The sequence below is a fragment of the Nicotiana sylvestris genome, chromosome 4, assembly GCF_000393655.2.
Source record: "Nicotiana sylvestris chromosome 4, ASM39365v2, whole genome shotgun sequence".
NCBI classification, from domain to species: Eukaryota; Viridiplantae; Streptophyta; class Magnoliopsida; order Solanales; family Solanaceae; genus Nicotiana; species Nicotiana sylvestris.
Window position 1 is genome coordinate 39,914,767 of NC_091060.1, and position 20,358 is coordinate 39,935,124.

A 20,358-nucleotide genomic window follows, 5' to 3' on the forward strand; every position below is an offset into this window, starting at 1 on the left:
TCAGTTACACCCTAGATTCCCTAAGCAGACTACCCAAATTACCCTTTTACCTTCTGAAAATTACTTCAAGAACCAAAACCTGACCCAACGACCCAATGCAATTTGGACGGGCTGCTCTTTGCCAATTGAATCAGAGACAGCCCAAATTACGAACAATATGCTTAGTTAAAAATTTGCAAACTCTAAAATGGTCTTAACAGGTCAAACAACCTAGCCTAAAACGACCCATTGACTAAACCAACGAATCTAAGTTAAACTAATTAACAAACCGAGAACAAGTTAAAATACTAACCTAAAATTGGCATGCATAGGAAAGAAATCCGGGAAAACAGAACAAATAACAGAGGGGTCAAGAAAAACGAGAAGAAACAGAAAAATAGAAAATGAAAAAATGAAAGCTAGATAGAACCGCAAAGAAAAAAGAAAATACCTACTGAGACTCAAGCAAATGAGGAAAGGAGTCCGAATCTTCAACTTCTCAGATTTTCTGGCCAACTATGATATTAATCGTGTGTTCTTAATAAGAACACACGAATAACATCACAATAAACCAAAATCTTCAAACAAACTCGACTCATGAGCCTTTTGGGAATTAGGGTTCATCCCTTCGATCTAAAATTCGAGGGATTCTGGAGTGATTCGAGGGAAGTGGAGTTGATATTCAGCATGAGGGGAGGGAAGGGGTCCTAGGGTGTTAATTTGGTGGCGTTTGGAGTTGTTTAGGGCCACGTCGTCGGGCTTGGGGCGGTGGGGAAGGGTGGCGACTGGTTAGGGTTCGTGTTTAGTCTTTGGAGGTAAGGAATTGGAAGAGACGAGATGGGGGTCCGAATTTCGGACAGATTTATATCGAACCCACCCCCACTTCCCCACCGTTCGATCCAATAAACCTCGACGGCTGAGATCAAGGTTGAACGAAATGGGGTCGTTTGGTCTTAAGTGGGAAAGGGATCGGGTTTGGACGGGTCAGGGATTGGGTTATGGGTTGGACTGGGCAGATCAAAGCGGGGAAGGTTTGGGCCTTTTGGAAAGCATTTGATTCAAGCCCAACTGATCTCTTCATTCTTTTCTTTTCCTATTTCAAAACAAATTTTTCCAAAAATTCTTTATCTTCTCTTATTTTTTTCTTCCAAAATTAAATAAAAATCTAAATTAATTCCTAGAACCTAATTAACTTAAAAACCCAGTTAATTAAGCCTAAATTATAATTATCATAATTAATTAAAAAAACAAACTAAAAGAAAAACTACTCAAAATCAAAATTAAAATGAAAAGTGCAAATTAAACTACTTTTGTGATTTTCCCATTTTTATAAAACAACTAATTTGCTAATTAATCCTAAAATGTAGGATAAATCCTAAATGCAAATACCACATATTTTTGTATTTTTCATTAATTAAATAAAGTAAACATGCCCAGACCATATGCAAACAATAACAGAAAATGTCACAAAATCCACAAAATTGCAAATAATGAAAAGAAACTTATTTTCTTGAATTTATGGGAGTAATTCATATATGGCAAAAATCATTTGCCCACAGTTAATATTTCGACCCTAACTCAAAATAACACATATACGGCCAAAGGCCATTGCCAAAAGAAAACATTCGACCTCACTCAAATTACAGCATGTTAAAATTTCGACCCTAACTCGAAATAATACCTCTACGGCCAAAGGCCATTGCCAAAAGAAAACATTCGACCTCGATCGAATTACAACTCTGTCTCTCTTCAATCAAGCCCAGCAGTCAAGGCGGCAACCCACGCCTGAAGGTCGACATTCTCGGCCATTACCCCCTTGCTCACCTCAAACTCATCTTCCTTGGCCTTAAGGGCCGCCTCAAGTTCACTACATCGGCCAATGGATGTCATCAGCTCTTCATCCCACTCTTTCAGCTCTTCAACCTTCTGTGTCAACTCCTTCTTCTTTTGCTTAAGCCCGTCACGAAATAGCTGGAAATCGCTGTCTTGAGTGAAGACATCGGCCAATGCGCGATGCTTGGTGCGATACTCTTTGTACTTAGAGGCCACCTTACCAAAAATGACCGTCCTTCGCCTATCCCTCCGGTTGCGCTCGTTCTCCATAATGAGAGTCTGACATGCAGAGGAAAGAATGTCAGCTTAAGTAAAATCATGCATACAATACAAATCTGAAAATAAAAAGAAGACAGAAAACGCTTACCCGCAAAGCCATGCCAAAAATACTCCGCGATAGCTCCGCGTTACTCATCGCCTGAAGCGCCGTGCTCTCAGAAGCAGCGCACAAAGGGACAAATGCCGACGATGCCTGTTCGGAGTTCACCAAAAGGTCGTAATCCACAGAAATGACCATGTGTCGGTTAGGACGCCACACGGGTATGTCGATCCAAGAAAGCTTACACATCTTCGGGATTGATGTCCGAGCCCGAACCACCGTCCTCCGCGTTCATCTCTCCATCTCCTCCGACAACAGATAACTCACCGCCTTCAGCGGATCGTATAGGTTCCCTACCTTGACATACCTCTTCGGACCCAGGGGACCTCCCCGCCAAAATGGCGTCTGTCATAAGAACGGTACCCGTGCCCGACCTCGGCGAAGATGCCACTCTCAAAGTGCAAATTTTTCTCTTTTCAAGATCGGTGACGACGACCTTCCAAAGCTATACCCTCCTCCTCTTTCTCGACGACGATTCATCCGCGTTGGAAGATTCATCTAAGAGATGGTAGGTAGGCCAGGAAGAGATCTCGTCCCGAGGAAGGTCCCTTGTTGGTTCAGTCTGACTACGACCTCCACGGATGGACTCAGCTAAAGTGAACTACATCCCCGCCGATGCAATGGCCTGTCGAAATACTGGGACTGGAGCCTTCTTTTTGGAAATCCATCGGCCTGTCACCACAAAAAGGTCGTATTAGTAAACGACACCAAACAACCAAAGGTCGGAGCGAAAGAAACACTTACCAGATGGAACCTTTGGTCCAAATCGTTTGAGAAAAGTGGCCCAATCTCGAATCCCTACCATGTGAGGTAGCACGCGAGCTACCTAATCCTCAATACCGATGACAGGAAAAGGTGCACATCTCTCAGCTGTACAGAAAAGTCATAGGTGAATAAGAATCAGAGAGAACGAAAGCAGATAACAAGCGTACATCACCAACATGTACGGTTATGATTCTACTGCTCTAGAAATCCAGCAAAGTCCAACACCAAGTGTTCCGTTTTGATGAAAAAATACTTGTGCCAAAACTTTCGACTCGCCCTGTCATCCGTTCCAACCACCAATCCCCTGGTCCCACGATTTTGCAGATGTATCATGGTACCTCTATGAAAGCTTGGGGGAAAATAAATGTAAAAGGTGGTGAATGCCAACCTCACACCCAGCCAACTCCGCATACTTCGTCAGCACCAGAAAGATTTATACAAGTACGGAGATAGCTGTGCCGGGCAGAATTCGTAAAACTGACAGAACTCCTCCGCCAGCGGAAGAAGAGGAAGGGTATGACCAATCACAAAAGGATACACGTAAAAAGCATAATATCCATGTATGTTGACTTCCACGATGTCCCTCCCATCCAGAACCATCTCGACATGAGGAGGAATATTATACGTAGACTGGAGTTCATTTATCTGAGATGGACCGATTTCAAAAATCACTGGAACGGGAGAAGGAGCGGGTTCCTTGTGGAAATCATTCCTAGACATAGGGTTTTTGGAGAGTATTTCTTCTACGGTAGGGAAACTCTCACCCTCCTCAGCCACGATATCCTCGCCACCGGAAGGAAGGGCCACTAATAACAGAGTAACGTCGAAAACTTCATCGTGTGTACGAGAGGTTCGGGGCATCTTGATAATATAAGGTGTGCTAGTAAAACTTGGAAGGAGGAACGATGACTGAACGAGAAGACGAGAAGCAGAGTCACAAGAACAGAGCTAGGAATTGAGAAAGATGGTCAATGGAGAATAACGTATACACAAGGAAGGAAATGACAAAACAATCTGAAAAAAATGAAACCCTCACCTATTTATAGGGCTAAATGGCGCGAGAATCGAAGCAGAAGACCGCCAATAGCGCTAAAACAAAGCGACAAGCATTCAGATGCTGTCTCGGGAAGATGCGTAATGATGGCGCGCGTGGGAGTGACATCACATCTTGATAACCACATCAATCATGATTCTGCAGGATGCGTCGATCTCTTGATCTTGGTCAACCCGACATAATTTAGTAGCCAAATTTTCCCACAACGAAAACGAACGATGTCCGCTTATCGAGGATGTGCAGGGTTGCGACCTCAACAAGCGGAGGGACTAACTGTATAGGGCCAAATTTGGCAACCACGGTAACGGATAAGCATGACATAGGACAGGGTCGACCACGACGGTCGTTGTGATGAAGGTCGATGACCAAAAGCGGATAGCTGAGATAAAATAATAATGGTAACTTGAACTTAGAGAGAGACAAGAAGAATATTCCTTTGGATATTCTCTGTGTTATACTTTTTAAGGTTTTTTGGAGAATGTCCCTTATAAATAAGAGGAGACAATGAACAATAGGGGGATCTGCCCTTTTGAGAACTTAGAAACACATTGTAAAGACAAGAAAAAGATATACGAAGGAGTTGTCTTATTCACTGTCTCAAGCATATGTTATTCAACCTTCATCCTTAAATCTCGAACATTCCACATTCATACCAATTGTATACCTTTTTACGTCATTCGAGGGAAGAGACACCCAATCGCATAATCATTGGGTGATAGTTCCTTTAAGTTATAATCATTGTCGTTTCTTGCATTCATTACACATTTACGATATTACATTTTTCGTCTATCATAGTATACTGAACGCACTAATTAATGTTTTTATATTCTTCCCATTATACAAGAATCTTGTTCTATTTGGTCTGAAATTTATTAAGCTCAATTAAAATTCACCCCATTAATTTGTTATTAATTGATTTAGCAATTATTTGCTCAAACATGCCCCAAGGGAGATTAGAATCAAATCTAAACGAAAGCAAAAAAAATTGACGAAACTACTTAGCTAGTGTTTGGACAAAATTTAGTTGAAATTTAAAAAAGTTTTTTTAGATGAAACGAAAAATAATTTTTGAAAGTTGAAATTGTTTTTGGACATGCAATTTACTTAGAAAAAGTTAATTTTTTGTGAGTAGAAAACTTCAAAAACTACTCTAAAATTGTTTCTTGGATTTGAAGATTTTTTTTCAAGATCTGCTAAAAATGATTAAAATGTATAAACAAATAGATATTTGAAAACAAAATTTAAAAAAAGCTCTTAAATTTTATGGCCAAACGGGAGTTTAGTACGTGGGTAAATTGTACCCGTAAAATGTAGCAGAATGAATAAATTAAAGATATATTTAAACTGGTTCAAACACTATTACTATAAAAAAGACTTTATTTTAGACTATTACTTGAGGCAACAAAAAGAAACTCAAATTCCACAGCTGGCTTCTTCTAATTTCTTGACTAAAGTCACTAAGTTATATTCCCTCTGTTCATTTTTAGTTGTCAAGTATTTTAAAAATAAATTTTTATTTTTATTTATCACTTTTCACATACCAAGAGAAAAATAATTTATTATCCTGTTTTGTCCTTTACATTAATTATTCATTCCAAATTATTTTTCAAATTCATTAAGACTATATGAGTATCATGGTAAATTATGCACTTTATTTATTATTTTTTAAGGGGCGTGAAAAGTCCAAAATAAACAAGTAAAAGTGAACGGAGGGAGTATTTTGTAATGAGAAAGTCAATTTCTTCATTATCATGAGAGTCGTTACACTATTTTTTGTAACAAAAAATTAGATTAACTTTTTCTTATAAAGTTATTACTAGTAGGATTGAAAGAGATATTTTCTATAATTTTTAGGCAAAGTTGAATAGGTTTTTGGTTACAAAAGAATTAGTTAGCGACTTTAAATAATACTTAGGTAAAGTTAAGTAACTTTTTATTAAAAAATATTATTTAGTAATTTTTTGTGATATTTAAATAAAATTAAGTAATATTTGCATTACAAAAAATAATTTAATGACTTTGATACAATATAAATATAATAGACCATCTATAAAATTATACTAGCAATTTGCAAGAGTAAGGTTGCAGGAAATTCTTGCGCATCCTTCTATTTATCTCCTTCTAAATTTTGTATGACCCTAATTTTAATCTATACTATATTAAAATCAAGAAGTCCCTTAGCGAAATGTCGTTCATCTTTTTTACCCTTTAGAAATAAATTTCACACTAGACAAAATAGTCTTTCAATTATTTTCACGATATTTAGGACTTTAAAATTAATTCAAATTTTTTCTTATTAATTAATCTTCCTTATTTAAACTATATAGAAGATTCTAATAATTAGGAATCTAAATTCAACTAAGATTTTATTTTATATAATTTTTAATCAGACATAATAGGATTATTAATATCTTTCTCTCCAAATATTGTTAATGACATAATGAGACCTAATGTTTTGACCAACTTTTATATGAACTTTAAAAGTGCTTTTGGAATCTGTGTGTAAAAAACTTTCTCTCTCTAAATGCTCTCGGCGCATTTTAGCGTGAATAACTAAAATACGCCATCAGCCATGGGAGGAAGAGGACGACCTAAGAAAACTGTAACAAATATCCAACTAGCTGAATTCATAGCAACAACGAGTAGAAACAACGAATCAAACAAGTCTACACCAAACCAAGGCGCACAAAATTGAGATCTGGAGGTGATAACACCAAAGGCAGGAGTGATTGAAACAACGAGTGGTAGTAGGAGCTTGAATGAGCAATTTATGACTAAGCAAGCTGAAATTCAACAGAAAGTGGTACAAAACTCGAATAACACACGTAGTAAAAAGGGTGAAGGAGTACATGCAGAGGAAATTCGCATCGAGAAGCAACCGATCGTGATTGACACAAGTGCAGAGAAAGTAAATGAAGGTAAATCATGGGCAAATCTAGTTACTGGTAACACGTTTGCTGCTAGAGGAATGGGACTATCGTTTGTGGCACCAGTGATACAAAATGGTGAGAAAATTGTTGAATTGCAGAAAGAGGAAATTGAAAAGGAAGCTGAGAAGTGGAAAATAACAGTTATTATGTACGTGGTAGGAGATACACCAAGTATTGGAGCAATTGAGAGGTTTATTGCATCGCAATGGAACTTTGTATTAAAACCGAAGGTGTACTACCATAATGATGGTTTTTTTGTAGTGAGATTCAAAAATGAAGAGGAAATGAATGAAGTTCTATACTCAGGATCATGTACAATCCAAAATAGACCAGTAATCACTGAGGCATGGACAACAGACTTTGATTTCAATGAAGAGGTACTGAAAACTCTGTCGTTATGGATTAAACTACCAAATCTGCCTCTGAATTGTAGGGGAATGGATTCCCTGAGTCGTATAGGGAGTGGATTGGAAATTCCAATATGTGCAGATGAATGTACAACAAAGGTGGAAAGGATATCCTATGCTAGAATACTTGTAGAAATAAGCATTACTAAACCATTACCAACAAAGATAACAGTCAAGGATCCGAGTGGTAGGCAATTTGATCAATCAGTTGTCTATGATTGGAAGCCAACGTATTGTAGTACTTGCTTACAATTGGGACATAACTGCCAAACTAAACAAGCACAGCCTCAGATGAACAAGCAACAAAAACAGAAGCAGGAATGGAAACCAAAAGAACAGGAGAAACAAGGAAGCACAATTCATAAGGCACAAGAAGCAGCAGAAAATACAGAACAAGTACCTAAAATGCAGAATACAATGAAAGTAACAACAGAGGAGAACAAAGGATGGCAAGCGGCAAAAGGAAAATAGCCACAAAGAATACTCATGCAACACTAGCAAGAGAAATAGTAGTGGGTAATAGATTTAATATTCTTAATGAAGCAAGCTTTAATGATCTAAACAAGGAAAATAGAGGGCAATGTAGTTATGGGGGAGGTATGAAAGATGGGATAACAAACAACATAGTGCAATGCAATTATTTACTTGGAATGTTAGGGGAATGAATAAGCTATATAAGCAAAAGGAGATGCAGAAGTTTATTAAAGAGCATAGTATTAGCATTATAGTTATTATAGAACATAGAGTACAAGAAACGTTTTCAAGGAAAATCATCCAAAAAATAGCTCCTAGATAGGACTGGTGTACAAACTATGATAGAGGAGGAAAGGGTAGAGTATGGGTAATATGTGGAATCCAGCAGAAATAAAATTCAATATAAAAGAAGCTAAACCACAATACATACATGGAGAGGTAGTGGTACTGGACACAAGGCAAGAATTTGATTTCACAGCCATTTATGAGCTGCATACAGTGGAGGCAAGAAAAAGTCTATGGAGGGACTTAACAAACTGGAATCACTATAAGAGGAAACCATGGATATGTATGGGAGATTACAATGCAATAATGGCAATGTAGGATAGAACTAATGGCAGCACAATCCAAGAGAATGAAATAAGAGATTTCAAAGATTTCATAATAGATACAGGAATGTGTGAAATGAGGACTGTGGGCAGGGACTACACATGGACTAACTCACATGTATTTAGCAGAATAGATAGGGCTATCATAAATGCAGAATGGATAAATACCATGCCACAAGTAGATGCAGTGATTATGGATCCTTTATTCTCAGATCATTCCCCATTATGCGTCAAGATTGGAGATGAACAAAAGACCCCAAAGCCTTTTAGATTCTTCAATTGTCAGCATTAGGATTTCTTAGATGTAGTGGGGGAAGCATGGAATAAAACACCAAAAATAGGCAAAATAGCAGAAGTCTGGATAAAGTTGAAGGAAGTTAGATATGCACTAAAGAGGCTGAACACAAAAGAATTTCAAGTAGTAGATTTGAAGGTTAAAAATGCAAGGCAGAGGCTACAGGCGATACAAGGATAGATGGGAACTACAAGGGCATCAACACAGAGGTTTGAAGAAGAAAAAGATCTAACGCAGTAATTGGAGAAATGGACAATTATAGAGGAAAATATCTATAAACAGAAATACAGGAACCAGTAGCTGAAACTAGGGGGTCACAATACAACATTCTTCTTTGCTAGCATGAAGAATCGAGTAAATCAAAACAAGATTATAAGTTTGAGAAATACAGATGGTGAAATAATTCACTTTAGGGAAGCAATTGAAATGGAAATAGTGGGATTTTATAAAGGCCTATTGGGATCAGCAGCTGATAGCATACCAACCATTCAACCAGGCATCATGAAGGGGGCAATGTACTAGATAGGAAGCAATAGTTAAGACTAATTGAAAATGTTACTATAGAAGAGATTCAACATGCTTTGAAGGGAATAGATGAACTAAAGGCCCCAAGATGTGATGGTTTCAACTCAAAGTTTTTCAAGAAAACATGGGGGATTATAGGGCAAGAAATATCTGAGGCAGTGCTCCAGTTCTTCAATAAAGCTGAAATGTACAAGCCTATTAATGTAACAACTGTCACTTTGATCCCTAAGATTCAGCACCCTTTAACTGTCAAAAATTTCAGACCTATTTCATGATGCACAGTTATATACAAGATCATCTCTAAAATCTTGACCAATAGATTGCAAGGGGTGATGGATCACCTAGTTGACAAAAGTCAATCTGGTTTTATTCCTAGAAGAGTCATAACAGATAACATAATCCTAAGTCATGAGTTGGTGAAAGGGTATGAGAGGAAAGGCATCTCTCCTAGATGTATGATAAAATTGGACTTGCAAAAGGCATATGATTCTGTAGAGTGGGATTTCTTAGAACAAGTGCTGAACAACCTAGGAATGCCAGAGAAGTTTGTAAAATGGATTATGGTGTGCATAAGAACAGTATCCTATTCCATTCTTATTAATGGAAAACCAATGGAACCATTTCAAGCAAGAAGAGGACTAAGGCATGATGATTCATTGTCACCATTTTTATTTGTACTGGGTATGGAATATCTCACAAGGGGCTTTAAAACACTAAGGTATAAGCCAGACTTCAATTTTCATCTTAGGTGTGACAAGTTAAATATCATCCAACTGGGGTTTGCAGATGACCTGCTGCTATTCAGCAGAGGTGATACTATCTTCATTCAAATGGTGTTCAATTGTTTTATGGAATTCTCTAAGACATCTAGATTAAAAGCAAATACAGCAAAAATCTCCATTTATTTTGGAGGGGTCTCACAGAGTATACAGGAAAACATAGTGCAGGTAACTGGATTTAGCAAGGGAGAATTGCCATTCAAATATCTTGGAGTACCACTCAGCACTAAGAGGATATCTTTGATTCAATGCCAACCACTACTGGAGAAGATACTAGGCAGGATCACCTCATGGACTTCAAAGTTCTTATCTTATGCAGGCAGATTGCAACTGATCAAAACAGTTCTATTCTCCATATAAATCTATTGGTCACAGATCTTTGTTATCCCTAAGAAGATAATGAAGAAGATAGAAACAATATGCAGAACATTCTTGTGGACCGGAGGAACAGAGGCTTCAAAAAGAGCTTTAATTTCATGGGAAAAAGTGTGCTCACCAAAGACAGCAGGAGGTTTCAATGTTATGGACATTCAGATATGGAATAAAGCTGCAATTTGCAAATTATTATGGAACTTGTGCAAGAAGAAGGACAAGTTATGGGTCCAATGGATCCATCTATATTACGGGAAGAAACAAGAAGTGTGGGATAGCAAACCAAGGAATGCATCATGGATAGTTCAGAAAATAATCAAAGCAAAGAGATACATAGAAGAAACATGAGTCAACATGAAGGAAGTAACATAATGGAACTACTTCTCTATCAAGAAGTGGTATAATAGCATGCGAGGGCAATATCAAAAGGTGTCATGGAGGCGACTAACATGCAACAATCTAGGAGCTCCAAAGTAGATCTTTGTACTGAATTTAGCTATACAAAACATGCTCCTTACAAGAAGCAGACTACACAAATGAGGGATTGCAGACGAAGTAAGCTCTCCTTTATGTACTGAAGCAGAAGTGATTATTGATCATCTGTTGTTTAAATGTTGAATTGCTGGAGATATATGGAGCAAGCTACTACACTGACAAGGAATAATAAGAGCTCCGATGGAATGACAAAGGGAGATACAATGGGCAGAAAGCAAAGCAACTAGAAACAATGCACCTGCTCAAGTCTATAGATTGACTCTGGCATGTGCAGTGTACCACATATGGAATGACAGGAACAAAAGAGTATTCCAAGATCAGAAAAAACAGTGGAAATGATAGTGAGGCAAATTGTACTAGAGGTAGCAATAAGAGGATCGATGATTAGTAAGTCAAAAAAGAGAATAGCAGAAATAGATTACTTACTGTAAAGGAAGATAGAAGAAATGTAGAAGAGGGAATGGAACTGGAAATATCCTATTTCAGATAGAATTTTGTACATATTTGCTATTGGTAAATAAAATCATTTAATTACCAAAAAAAAGTGCTTTTGGAGTTTAATACGAGACAATTAATTTTTTTTATTCTTCGCCTTTGAGGTGTATGATTATTAATATCTTTCTCTTCAAATATTACCAATAATCATGATACATCAGTAATGTACGTTCAATTTTACTTTTAGCCTTTTAAGAGTTTTGATCTAATTTCAAGTATAAATTTCTAGAAGTTTCAACTAACATGGCAATATAAATTCAAAATATAAATTAAGTTACAACAATACTACGTAAAACTGTAATGCAATTAATATTTTAAACTTCAGATAAACTAATATGTGTAAGACTTTGAAATAATTATAATTTTTTTTCTTCCTATTTTGAAAAATCATCATTAGCAGTGTGAACTCTTGAAATTTCAAAGTTGTCATTAGAACTCTTGAACGTGTCAAAAAAGGAATTTAGACTTAAACTAATATGAATATAGGTAAAAAAAAAAAATACACAAGAAAAGGTCCATTTAATGTATAAACTATTATTTTGATGAAATTTTAATGAACATATAAGAATACCTAAGTTGCATAGAATAAATTACACATATTAAAATCAGACATAATATGATTCATTCAGGAGATGTTAGGTGAGGTATAGCAACATAAAATATCTGTATCTTATATAATAAGATGTCACTAACTACAAATACTATATAACTAATTCAACTAATTAAATTCTTCATATTTACATGTTTAGAAGATATTAAATTTAACTATTATTTTATGTAATAGCATTCATTTTCGTAAGTTAAGCAAATATTATATTTAATTAATGTCAATCAATATTATCCAACAATATGTTCTTGTATACATTTAATATTAATTGACGCGATGTAGACGTGCAAACACGTACACTATGACTAGTAGCTAAAAACGACAGAGATGTGATCATTTATTTATTTTACCTTACTCTTTCAGAAAAGTTTTATTATTATTATTATTATCAACTATAGCTTTTATTATTATTATTATTATTATTATTATTATTATTATTATTATGTTATTGTTCCATAAAACTTAAATGCAAGGAATATAAGACATAAATTCTCAAGAGTTATGAATTATCAAGAAAATAGATAAGAATTTACTCTCAATATTATTACAACATAAGAATTAATAAGATTTTGATTCATTATTGTTCAACAAGATTGCTTGTGCGTTTTGTTTTCTTTTGCTTATATTGACTCTTTTTACGTTTTCTTTTTGTCAGTTCAATAATATAAAGTGACACTATTCTTGTTGTTTATCTTAGCCCCGGGCCTTAGATGCTGGTTATTGTTATTGCATATTATTTATTTTTTGATTTTTATGCTTCTGTTACTCTTACGGTTTCTACTGGAGTTATTAATGAATTCTCTTTTCTTATTTTTTTTCTTTTTTTTTTTCGTCTTTCTGAGCCGAAAGTTTATCGGAAACAGCCTCTCTGTCCCGATAAAGGCAGGGATAAAGTGTGCGTATACATTACCGTGTAGTTGTCGTTGTTGTAATAATATAAAGTGACAAAGGAATAAAAGTAAAAGCGTGGCATGACGTGTTCCTTTTATCTCAACACACACACAAAAAAAAAACAATCAAATTATACCAAAAAAAAAAAGGCTTAGCATCTCAAACCTTCCAAAGTCAAAAACACACCTTCCCTTTCCAAAAGAGTAAAGATTATCAAACCAATTTCCTTATCCAATTAAAATTATTCGTTTCCCGAATTCCCAAAATGAGTTATCCAATTCAATCTGATATTCGGTCGGCGATTCAAATCGCCGCCGTCTTCCGCCACAGCCAGCACTACCGCCACCACCTTATTTATCACCGCCGGTTACTTCCACCCGCCGTTATTTCCTACCGCAACGCTCCGAGCTGCTGCTTTACGGTGAAATTTAGAGCTTTATCCACTAATAATAGCGATACTGCAATTCAACGTGCAGCAATCCAGAAGGTTTCCAATAAGCCACCTTTATGCACTGCCGATGAACTCCACTATGTATCCGTTAATAATTGTGATTGGAAACTTGCTCTCTGGCGCTACATTCCTCCTCCTCAGGTCCATTGTTTTTTTGTTTGAACTGTTTACTATTATTCTTACAAACCATAATATAGTACTCCCTTTGGTTTAATTTATATGGTGTATTTTGACTAGACACAAAGTTTAAGAAGTTGAAACTTGTGGTGTCAAGTACTCAAATATGTTATAACATTTGTGCAGTTTATAGGACTTTTTAATGTTGCCTTAAACATGACATAATGTTTGCATGACTATAAAAGTTTGTCATTACGGGTAAAATGAGAAGTTTAAGTTAAATTATTTCCCAATTTAGGAATGTGCTATTCTTTTTAGAATGAACTAACGAGGAAGTAGGGCCATTCTTTTTTGGAATGGAGGGAGTAGTACTCTGTTTCAAATTTAAATGACATTTTTTAAGAACATATTTGACACGTTTTCATTTCTATAATACTTCAAAGTCTTTGAGCTGTTCAAATTTTAAATTTTGTTATCAATCATATATGGTCATATAGAATAGGTCCTAATTTTATGAAATTAAGATATTTAGAATATTTGACATCATTCTATCTCAACATTTTAAAACTAATGAAACTATTATAGTTTTAAATCCGGTGTCCTATCAAATACTGTTATATAAAATGGAATCGAGGGAGTGGTAAACTAAGAAGGTTTTAGATTTCTGTTACATGCAATTTTAATTTAAGGATTTGAGCTTTGCATTAAGGGTGTGCAATTTTTTTAATGACAACAGGCTCCGAAGAGAAATCATCCCCTGCTTCTCTTGTCTGGCGTGGGGACTAATGCTATTGGATATGATCTTGCTCCTGGGGTATTATACTCGTCTTCTTCCTCCCATTCTTTGCCTCTTCTTCTGTTTTGTTGTATGTGCAATGTTGCATAAAGATAATAGTTAGGGACATTTAATCTGCGGATTCATGCCTGTATAGGTTGAACTGGAGAATCTTGATTGATATTTCATTGATAGTCACGTTGAATAGATCATAATGATACAAACATGGAATGTGTATATCGTCAGTGCTTAGGGGATATGTCAGGTTTTGTTAAAGAATCACTCTTTATCTCGTGTATGTATATAAACTTACAGCATTGAATCCGTGGAATGGCTTTTGTTTCTGAATCTGGTAGACTTCTATGGCATGCTCAAATTTGTCAAATTTAACACTGGATTTGATGTCGTTCTTTCCTTAAATGTCTGAAAGGACAGAAGTTCCATCTTCTCTTGCTAGTTTTCCCATTCTTTATGCATTTCAAGCATATAAAATTTGAGTCGTCTAATATGTAATTTCTCTTTCCTTTTAGTTGAAAACTGGCTTGTTTTGAATCTGAGCAAAAGTTGAGTTCTTCTTAGTATGGCGGACTGCTGTAATTACTTTCTAGAAGTCTTACATAATAATTGGGGATCAGGAATAAAGTTATTTAATCATGGTCTTTACTTATAAAACTTTTTGTGCAGTCATCTTTTGCCCGTTACATGTCTGGGGAAGGATTTGACACTTGGGTTCTTGAACTTCGAGGAGCTGGGTTGAGTGTGCAGGAGTCAGATGCCACAAACATTGAGAAGTCTGCGAACACGGTTTCAGAACAGATGGAAGCTGCCGCTGATAATGCTACTGAGAAAGCTCTTTCTGCAGCACAACAGTCAACAGATGTCCAGAGTACCTTAGAAGAGTCTGACATAGCTGTGGTCAAAGAAGAACCCACTGCTATTTCAACAATGTGGGATGAGTCGAGAGTAGTGAACCAGCTTACAGAAACATTTATGCTCTTGTCAGAGAGAGTCTCTGGCTTCCTTAATGAAAGCCAGTCAAGGATTATGTCTGCTAAATTATTTGATCAAATATCAAAATTGTTAGAGGATTCATTTCTTTATGAACGCTTTAATGAGACAAGAGGGAAGTTGTTAAGTCTGCTGGAGTCAAGGCAAAACTCTGCAGTTGCTGACCAAATAAAGGATCTTAGCCAAAAGCTAGTAAATATCATTGAAGAAGGTCAACGTTCTGTCTCACCACCATTAGTTGATCTGCATGAACGGCTAACCACTACCATAGAAGATTTCCAGAAACAGCTTGACTTGATTGTCAAGTATGATTGGGACTTTGATCATTACCTGGAAGAGGATGTTCCTGCTGTGGTGAGGTGACAGATCTCCATATTGTAGAATGACACAACCAAAATTTTGTTTGAAATTTGGAACTTCTTTTACCCTTTTAGTGTTCTTTTTTATTCTGATGAGTTATTGATAATTATTTTATTTCCATTCTAGATGGAATACATAAAGGCCCAAACTGCACCAAAAGATGGTAAACTTCTTGCCATTGGACATTCTATGGGAGGAATATTGCTGTATGCTAGGCTATCACAGTGTGGTAAGATTCATTTCTTGTTTATATAAAATTAACGATGTTACCCATTGGTGATATGGCAGGCCTAGTAATGAGCCACTTAAGATAGACTAATTAACGTGCTAGAGTCTTGAAATATTGACAAGGAGTCCTTCCTGTAGTTGCAATTGGTAAGAAACAGTAATATTCAAATGTTAATTAAATAAAGAAACAGTATATTTCAAGAACTTATTCCTAGAACCTGCCAGAGTTGGATGATAACACATGTTTCAAAAGATCAAATAAATCCTGTGAAATTGTTAAGAAGTCTCTTAGATTTTCATTCATTGGATATACTATGAACTGTATTGGACAATATGGAAATCTTAAGTTGGACGGTAACCCATGTTTCATGAAGAGACTCGTTACTGATTTCTCTTCTCTACCTTTTCTTTCAACGTGAACATATCTGAATCAAATATTTAGAATTTGATTAGTCCTCCATTCCTTTGATTTCTGTTAATGGGCACAATCTCAGAAAAAATATTTTCAGACTTCTGATTTCTTCTGGGAATCAAAATAGATATGAGTGAATTTTTATTTGTTTCTGGTTTGACCTTGGAAAGGATTGGAAGGAAGAGAGACTGGATTAGCTGCTATTGTAACTTTGGCTTCATCACTGGATTACACATCTTCGAAGTCGGCACTCAAACTGCTCCTACCCCTTGTAAGCAGAAAATAAATGTTTTCAACTCTTGTTATGCAGCAGAAAGCCCTTCCTGCGTATTCCTATATTTATTTACCTTTGCTGCAGGCTGATCCTGCCCAGGCTCTCAATGTACCTGTTGTTCCTTTAGGGGCATTACTCGCTGCAGCCTATCCTCTTTCATCTCGCCCTCCTTATGTGTTGTCTTGGCTTAATGATATGATATCAGCTACAGACATGATGCATCCAGAGTTGCTGAAAAAGCTTGTCTTGAATAACTTCTGTAAGTGCTCACATGGGCAATAAGTAGACATTTGCTTTTTCACTAATTGTGAACTGTACAAATTTATGATCATCTTGTTTTATTACTGATTTATATGGAGAGCAGGCAAGGTTCATGTTTCATGACTTAGGTTATGGATATTTAGAGTATGAAATTTAGAGACAATCAGTATGAGAAACTTATATGTTCTGAAGAATGATTCAATGACACCATCTGGCTATGGCCCAAGTTCCTGTCTGCAATGTTTGCGTACCAATTGTAGCATGTATGGCTTTTAAAATCGTTTTGTTCCTCTCCGCCTCTGTCTGGATGATATGTTGATTATGAGTTGAACTAATCTTCCATATTTCATATACCTTCTCATGCGTTCTGTTAGGATAGCAAATGTACTCATTGTTGCTAGTATCTCATCTCTCATGATAGTCATATAGTAATACAAGGAAGATCAGCCGAAGTTTGAGGTTGATCTTTGGCAAGCCAAATGTGAATTTTGATTTGTAATTTGGCCTTATCGACTTCTTATTAATGAAGGTAGTAAGTGAAGACTAATTATGTCAAATTTGATTCTTATTCTTATTTGTCGGCCTAAAGTATGAGCAAGGGAGGACTGTTGACATCTTCAGATGGAATGAGAGAAGTACGTCAACTAAACATCAGCTGTATAGTCCATTTCCAGCTAGATATTTTTATCTTTTGTCAACGAGCTGCATATATCAATATCTTTATTTGACTCTTTGGTCTACGAGATATTGACTCTTTTCTCCCACGAGTTCTACTCCCTGCATAGTTGTTCTCATGACACTGTGGAATGATGTTGATATATTATCTTCATTTGGAAGTATGTTACCATCAAAGTAAGGGATAGTTGATCCTTTTCTGGTTTATATAGGCTGTAGTCTGAGGATAAAAGGGTATCCCGGTGCACTAAGCTCCCGCCATGCGTGGGGTTCGGGGAAGGGCAAGACTTCAAGGGTCTATTGTACGCAGCCTTAACCTGCATTTCTGCAAGAGGCCGTTTCCACGGCTTGAACCCGTGACCTCTTGGTCACATGGCAACAACTTTACCAGTTACGCGGACTGTAGTCTGAGGTTGATTCAGGAATTTCACTTGCGTTTGTTAGAGAGTTTCTTTAGATGATCACGACTGTCTCTATGTTTCTTAAGATTTCACATGAAGCTTTTACTCTAAATTTTCTAATAGATCTTCTGGCAGGTACTATTCCTGCTAAACTTATTTTGCAGTTGACTACAGCTTTTCGAGAAGGAGGACTCCGCGACAGAAGTGGTAAAATTTTCTACAAGGATAATCTTCACAAAAGCAATGTACCCGTGCTGGCTCTTGCTGGAGATAAAGACCTAATCTGCCCACCAGAAGCAGTGTATGGTATGTTTCATAGTACTTTGGCGCTCATAGTTCTGTCTGAGGATGGTAAGCTTTCTAACAATTCTTCTCTTGCAACATATTGGTTCAAGCAGAAACTGCAAAGCTCATCCCGGAGCACTTGGTTACCTACAAAGTATTGGGGGATGCTAATGGTCCGCATTTTGCTCATTATGACTTAGTGGGAGGACGCATGGTATGTAAAACTTTAATAACTTGCTTGCTTCTTTTGGAATACATAAAGGAGAACAGAATACAATATAAGGAAGGAACTATATGGGTGATACTAACTGATTGGATTTGAACTAGTTAATTGTGTGGGAATAAATGTGAGTTTTAGAGGAACCTTAATTTGATTTGAATGGCAAATTATTTTGTATTAGAATGAGATGAACCTGAATAGTCCAGATTGGATATGGACGATTCTATAACCAACCCCTACTGATTTAGGATTGAGGCGCAGTTGATTGATTGATTGATAGATGAAGTACAAAAGGATGGTGAAGAATAGAAAGATGCTGGAAGACGAGAGTTGCCTAGTTACATTGGGATACACCTTTCATGTTTTTTGTTTTCTTATGCAAACCGGAAGAGTTAAATATACCTAGAATAGAGAATACATTATAAGTTATTTACTTTCTCAACTCCGTGAAATAGGCATCTTTCCCATGTGCTTTGTTAATATTTTTTCCATTTGTTGTTGCATAACAGCTTTTACTCTTCCTGGTGTCTGCAGGCTGCAGAACATGTATATCCTTGTATAATCCAATTTTTAAGCCGGTATGATGAGACCAGCTAATGCCTGCACTCTAGTTTTGACCATTCTTTGGGCAGCGAGCTCCATATTCTTTGGTGTCAAATCTGCTTGCCCTGAGCCATTCATCACTCGCATCTGGGGAAGCTTGTTAACAAGGGAGCTAAGCTTAATTATCTGACTAGTTGATCTCTCCGTTGCTACATGTATAAAATACCTAAGTGTGTGGTCTTCTCTTTGCTCTTTCTGTACCCTCTATTGTATTTAAGGACCTTGTTTATATTGTAGGGAGTACATATACAAGTCCCTGAACCTGAGGAAGGCTCATGTCAAGGAAGGAATTTGACACATATTTATACCATACCTCAATTGTAATGTGTATTTAGTTGCTCAGCATTTAACTTTTTACAGGTTGCTTCTTTCTCTTTTGCTTACTGCCATATATTTTCCAATTATCTCTTGGTTCTTTATTTTTCCTGGCAAAATGTAAAGAGACCCTTTCAATTAGAAGGGGAGAAAGTAACTATTGAAGTTAGTCACACTGGAAATAGGACAGGATTCTATCACACGAAGCTGAAGTATTCAATGAGATAACAAATATACAAATGTTTAGTACTATTTGCCAAGGGTTGGTGATCATATCCGTTTGTCTTATTTGCTTAATTGCGCTAACAGTTTTCTCTTCCAGGAAAAAACCATACATTCAATTGGATTAACGAGGGTTCTTAGGGTATGTTTTATATCTATCATTGAACTCGCAAGACAGGAATATCGAGGCTTAAAAAGTAGTTTTTGCTAGTTTTTCTGGTTCTAATAGGAGGTAACTTCGTTCCTTAGCCTCTACCACATGCTTTTACCCCCTATCACTTGCCTCATTTAATTGCTTGTTGGTGGCATGTTCTTTTTGCTAAACTCTATTTTTCCTAGTGTCAAAATCACAGAAATGTTATCACACCTCAATTGCATATATCTAGTAACAAGAAGATTACAAATGGAAATATCGACAAATTCTTGTGGAGTTCCCTTAGAATGATGAGAGAATGTTACTCATGGGGAGTAATGGACATTTTTCATCATAAGTCGCAGCCTCAGTTGCAATTGCTGTTAGGAAGAGGGATATGCATTTGTTTGGACAGAAATGACCCTTGAGTGCTGGAGCAAAGATGAAGATTAAACCAACCGTGCCATCTATGCAAATTCATGTAATTCTATAGCAAAAAAACAAATCGAAATAATGGATTCATTTTTGATGGCGAACTATTTCGAAAAACCAAGAAGTTTCTCTTTTCTTAAGTTAAATATTTGTTGAAAGTTATTTTGTATGTGGTCTAAATCGGAGAGCTCGATTTCGAAAACTTGATCATACCCCGATCTCGAGTTTGGAAGCTCGAAGTAAGAATCGATCCTGGCCGGGATATGCGCACCTTGAGAAGTAAATCAGAGACTTGTCA

General features: G+C 36.5%; 2 protein-coding genes across 3 annotated transcripts; both read left to right on the forward strand.

Moving 5' to 3' along the window:
• Positions 1 to 6,780: 6,780 nt before the first annotated feature.
• LOC104224622 (uncharacterized) lies at positions 6,781 to 7,818 on the forward strand. Its single transcript, XM_009776305.1, has one exon. The coding sequence runs from the start codon at positions 6,781 to 6,783 to the stop codon at positions 7,816 to 7,818; it is 1,038 nt and encodes a 345-aa protein (XP_009774607.1).
• Positions 7,819 to 13,044: 5,226 nt separating this feature from the next.
• Positions 13,045 to 19,315, forward strand: LOC104224621 (uncharacterized). 2 transcript variants are annotated; one of them, XR_710392.2, is made up of 10 exons: positions 13,045 to 13,480; positions 14,193 to 14,270; positions 14,916 to 15,593; positions 15,726 to 15,828; positions 16,410 to 16,510; positions 16,598 to 16,772; positions 17,986 to 18,156; positions 18,249 to 18,349; positions 18,890 to 19,113; positions 19,196 to 19,315. XR_710392.2 is itself a non-coding variant. In XM_009776304.2 (9 exons), the coding sequence occupies exons 1-9, from the start codon at positions 13,154 to 13,156 to the stop codon at positions 18,950 to 18,952; spliced, it is 1,797 nt and encodes a 598-aa protein (XP_009774606.1). In that variant the 5' UTR covers positions 13,045 to 13,153; the 3' UTR covers positions 18,953 to 19,315. The 2 variants fall into 2 exon arrangements, 1 of the variants encoding a protein (XP_009774606.1); XM_009776304.2 differs by having other exon boundaries at positions 18,890 to 19,315.
• The last annotated feature ends 1,043 nt before the right edge of the window (positions 19,316 to 20,358 follow it).

What these genes read in the sequence shown, in the direction of transcription:
- LOC104224622 (XM_009776305.1), top strand. Translation starts at nt 6,781, where the DNA reads ATGACTAAGCAAGCTGAAATTCAACAGAAAGTGGTACAAAACTCGAAT.
- LOC104224621 (XM_009776304.2), top strand. Translation starts at nt 13,154, where the DNA reads ATGAGTTATCCAATTCAATCTGATATTCGGTCGGCGATTCAAATCGCC. An exon ending in TGCTAGGCTATCACAGTGTG is followed by an intron (nt 15,829 to 16,409) that starts GTAAGATTCATT and finishes GACCTTGGAAAG; the next exon opens with GATTGGAAGGAAGAGAGACT. An exon ending in ACTTAGTGGGAGGACGCATG is followed by an intron (nt 18,350 to 18,889) that starts GTATGTAAAACT and finishes TGGTGTCTGCAG; the next exon opens with GCTGCAGAACATGTATATCC.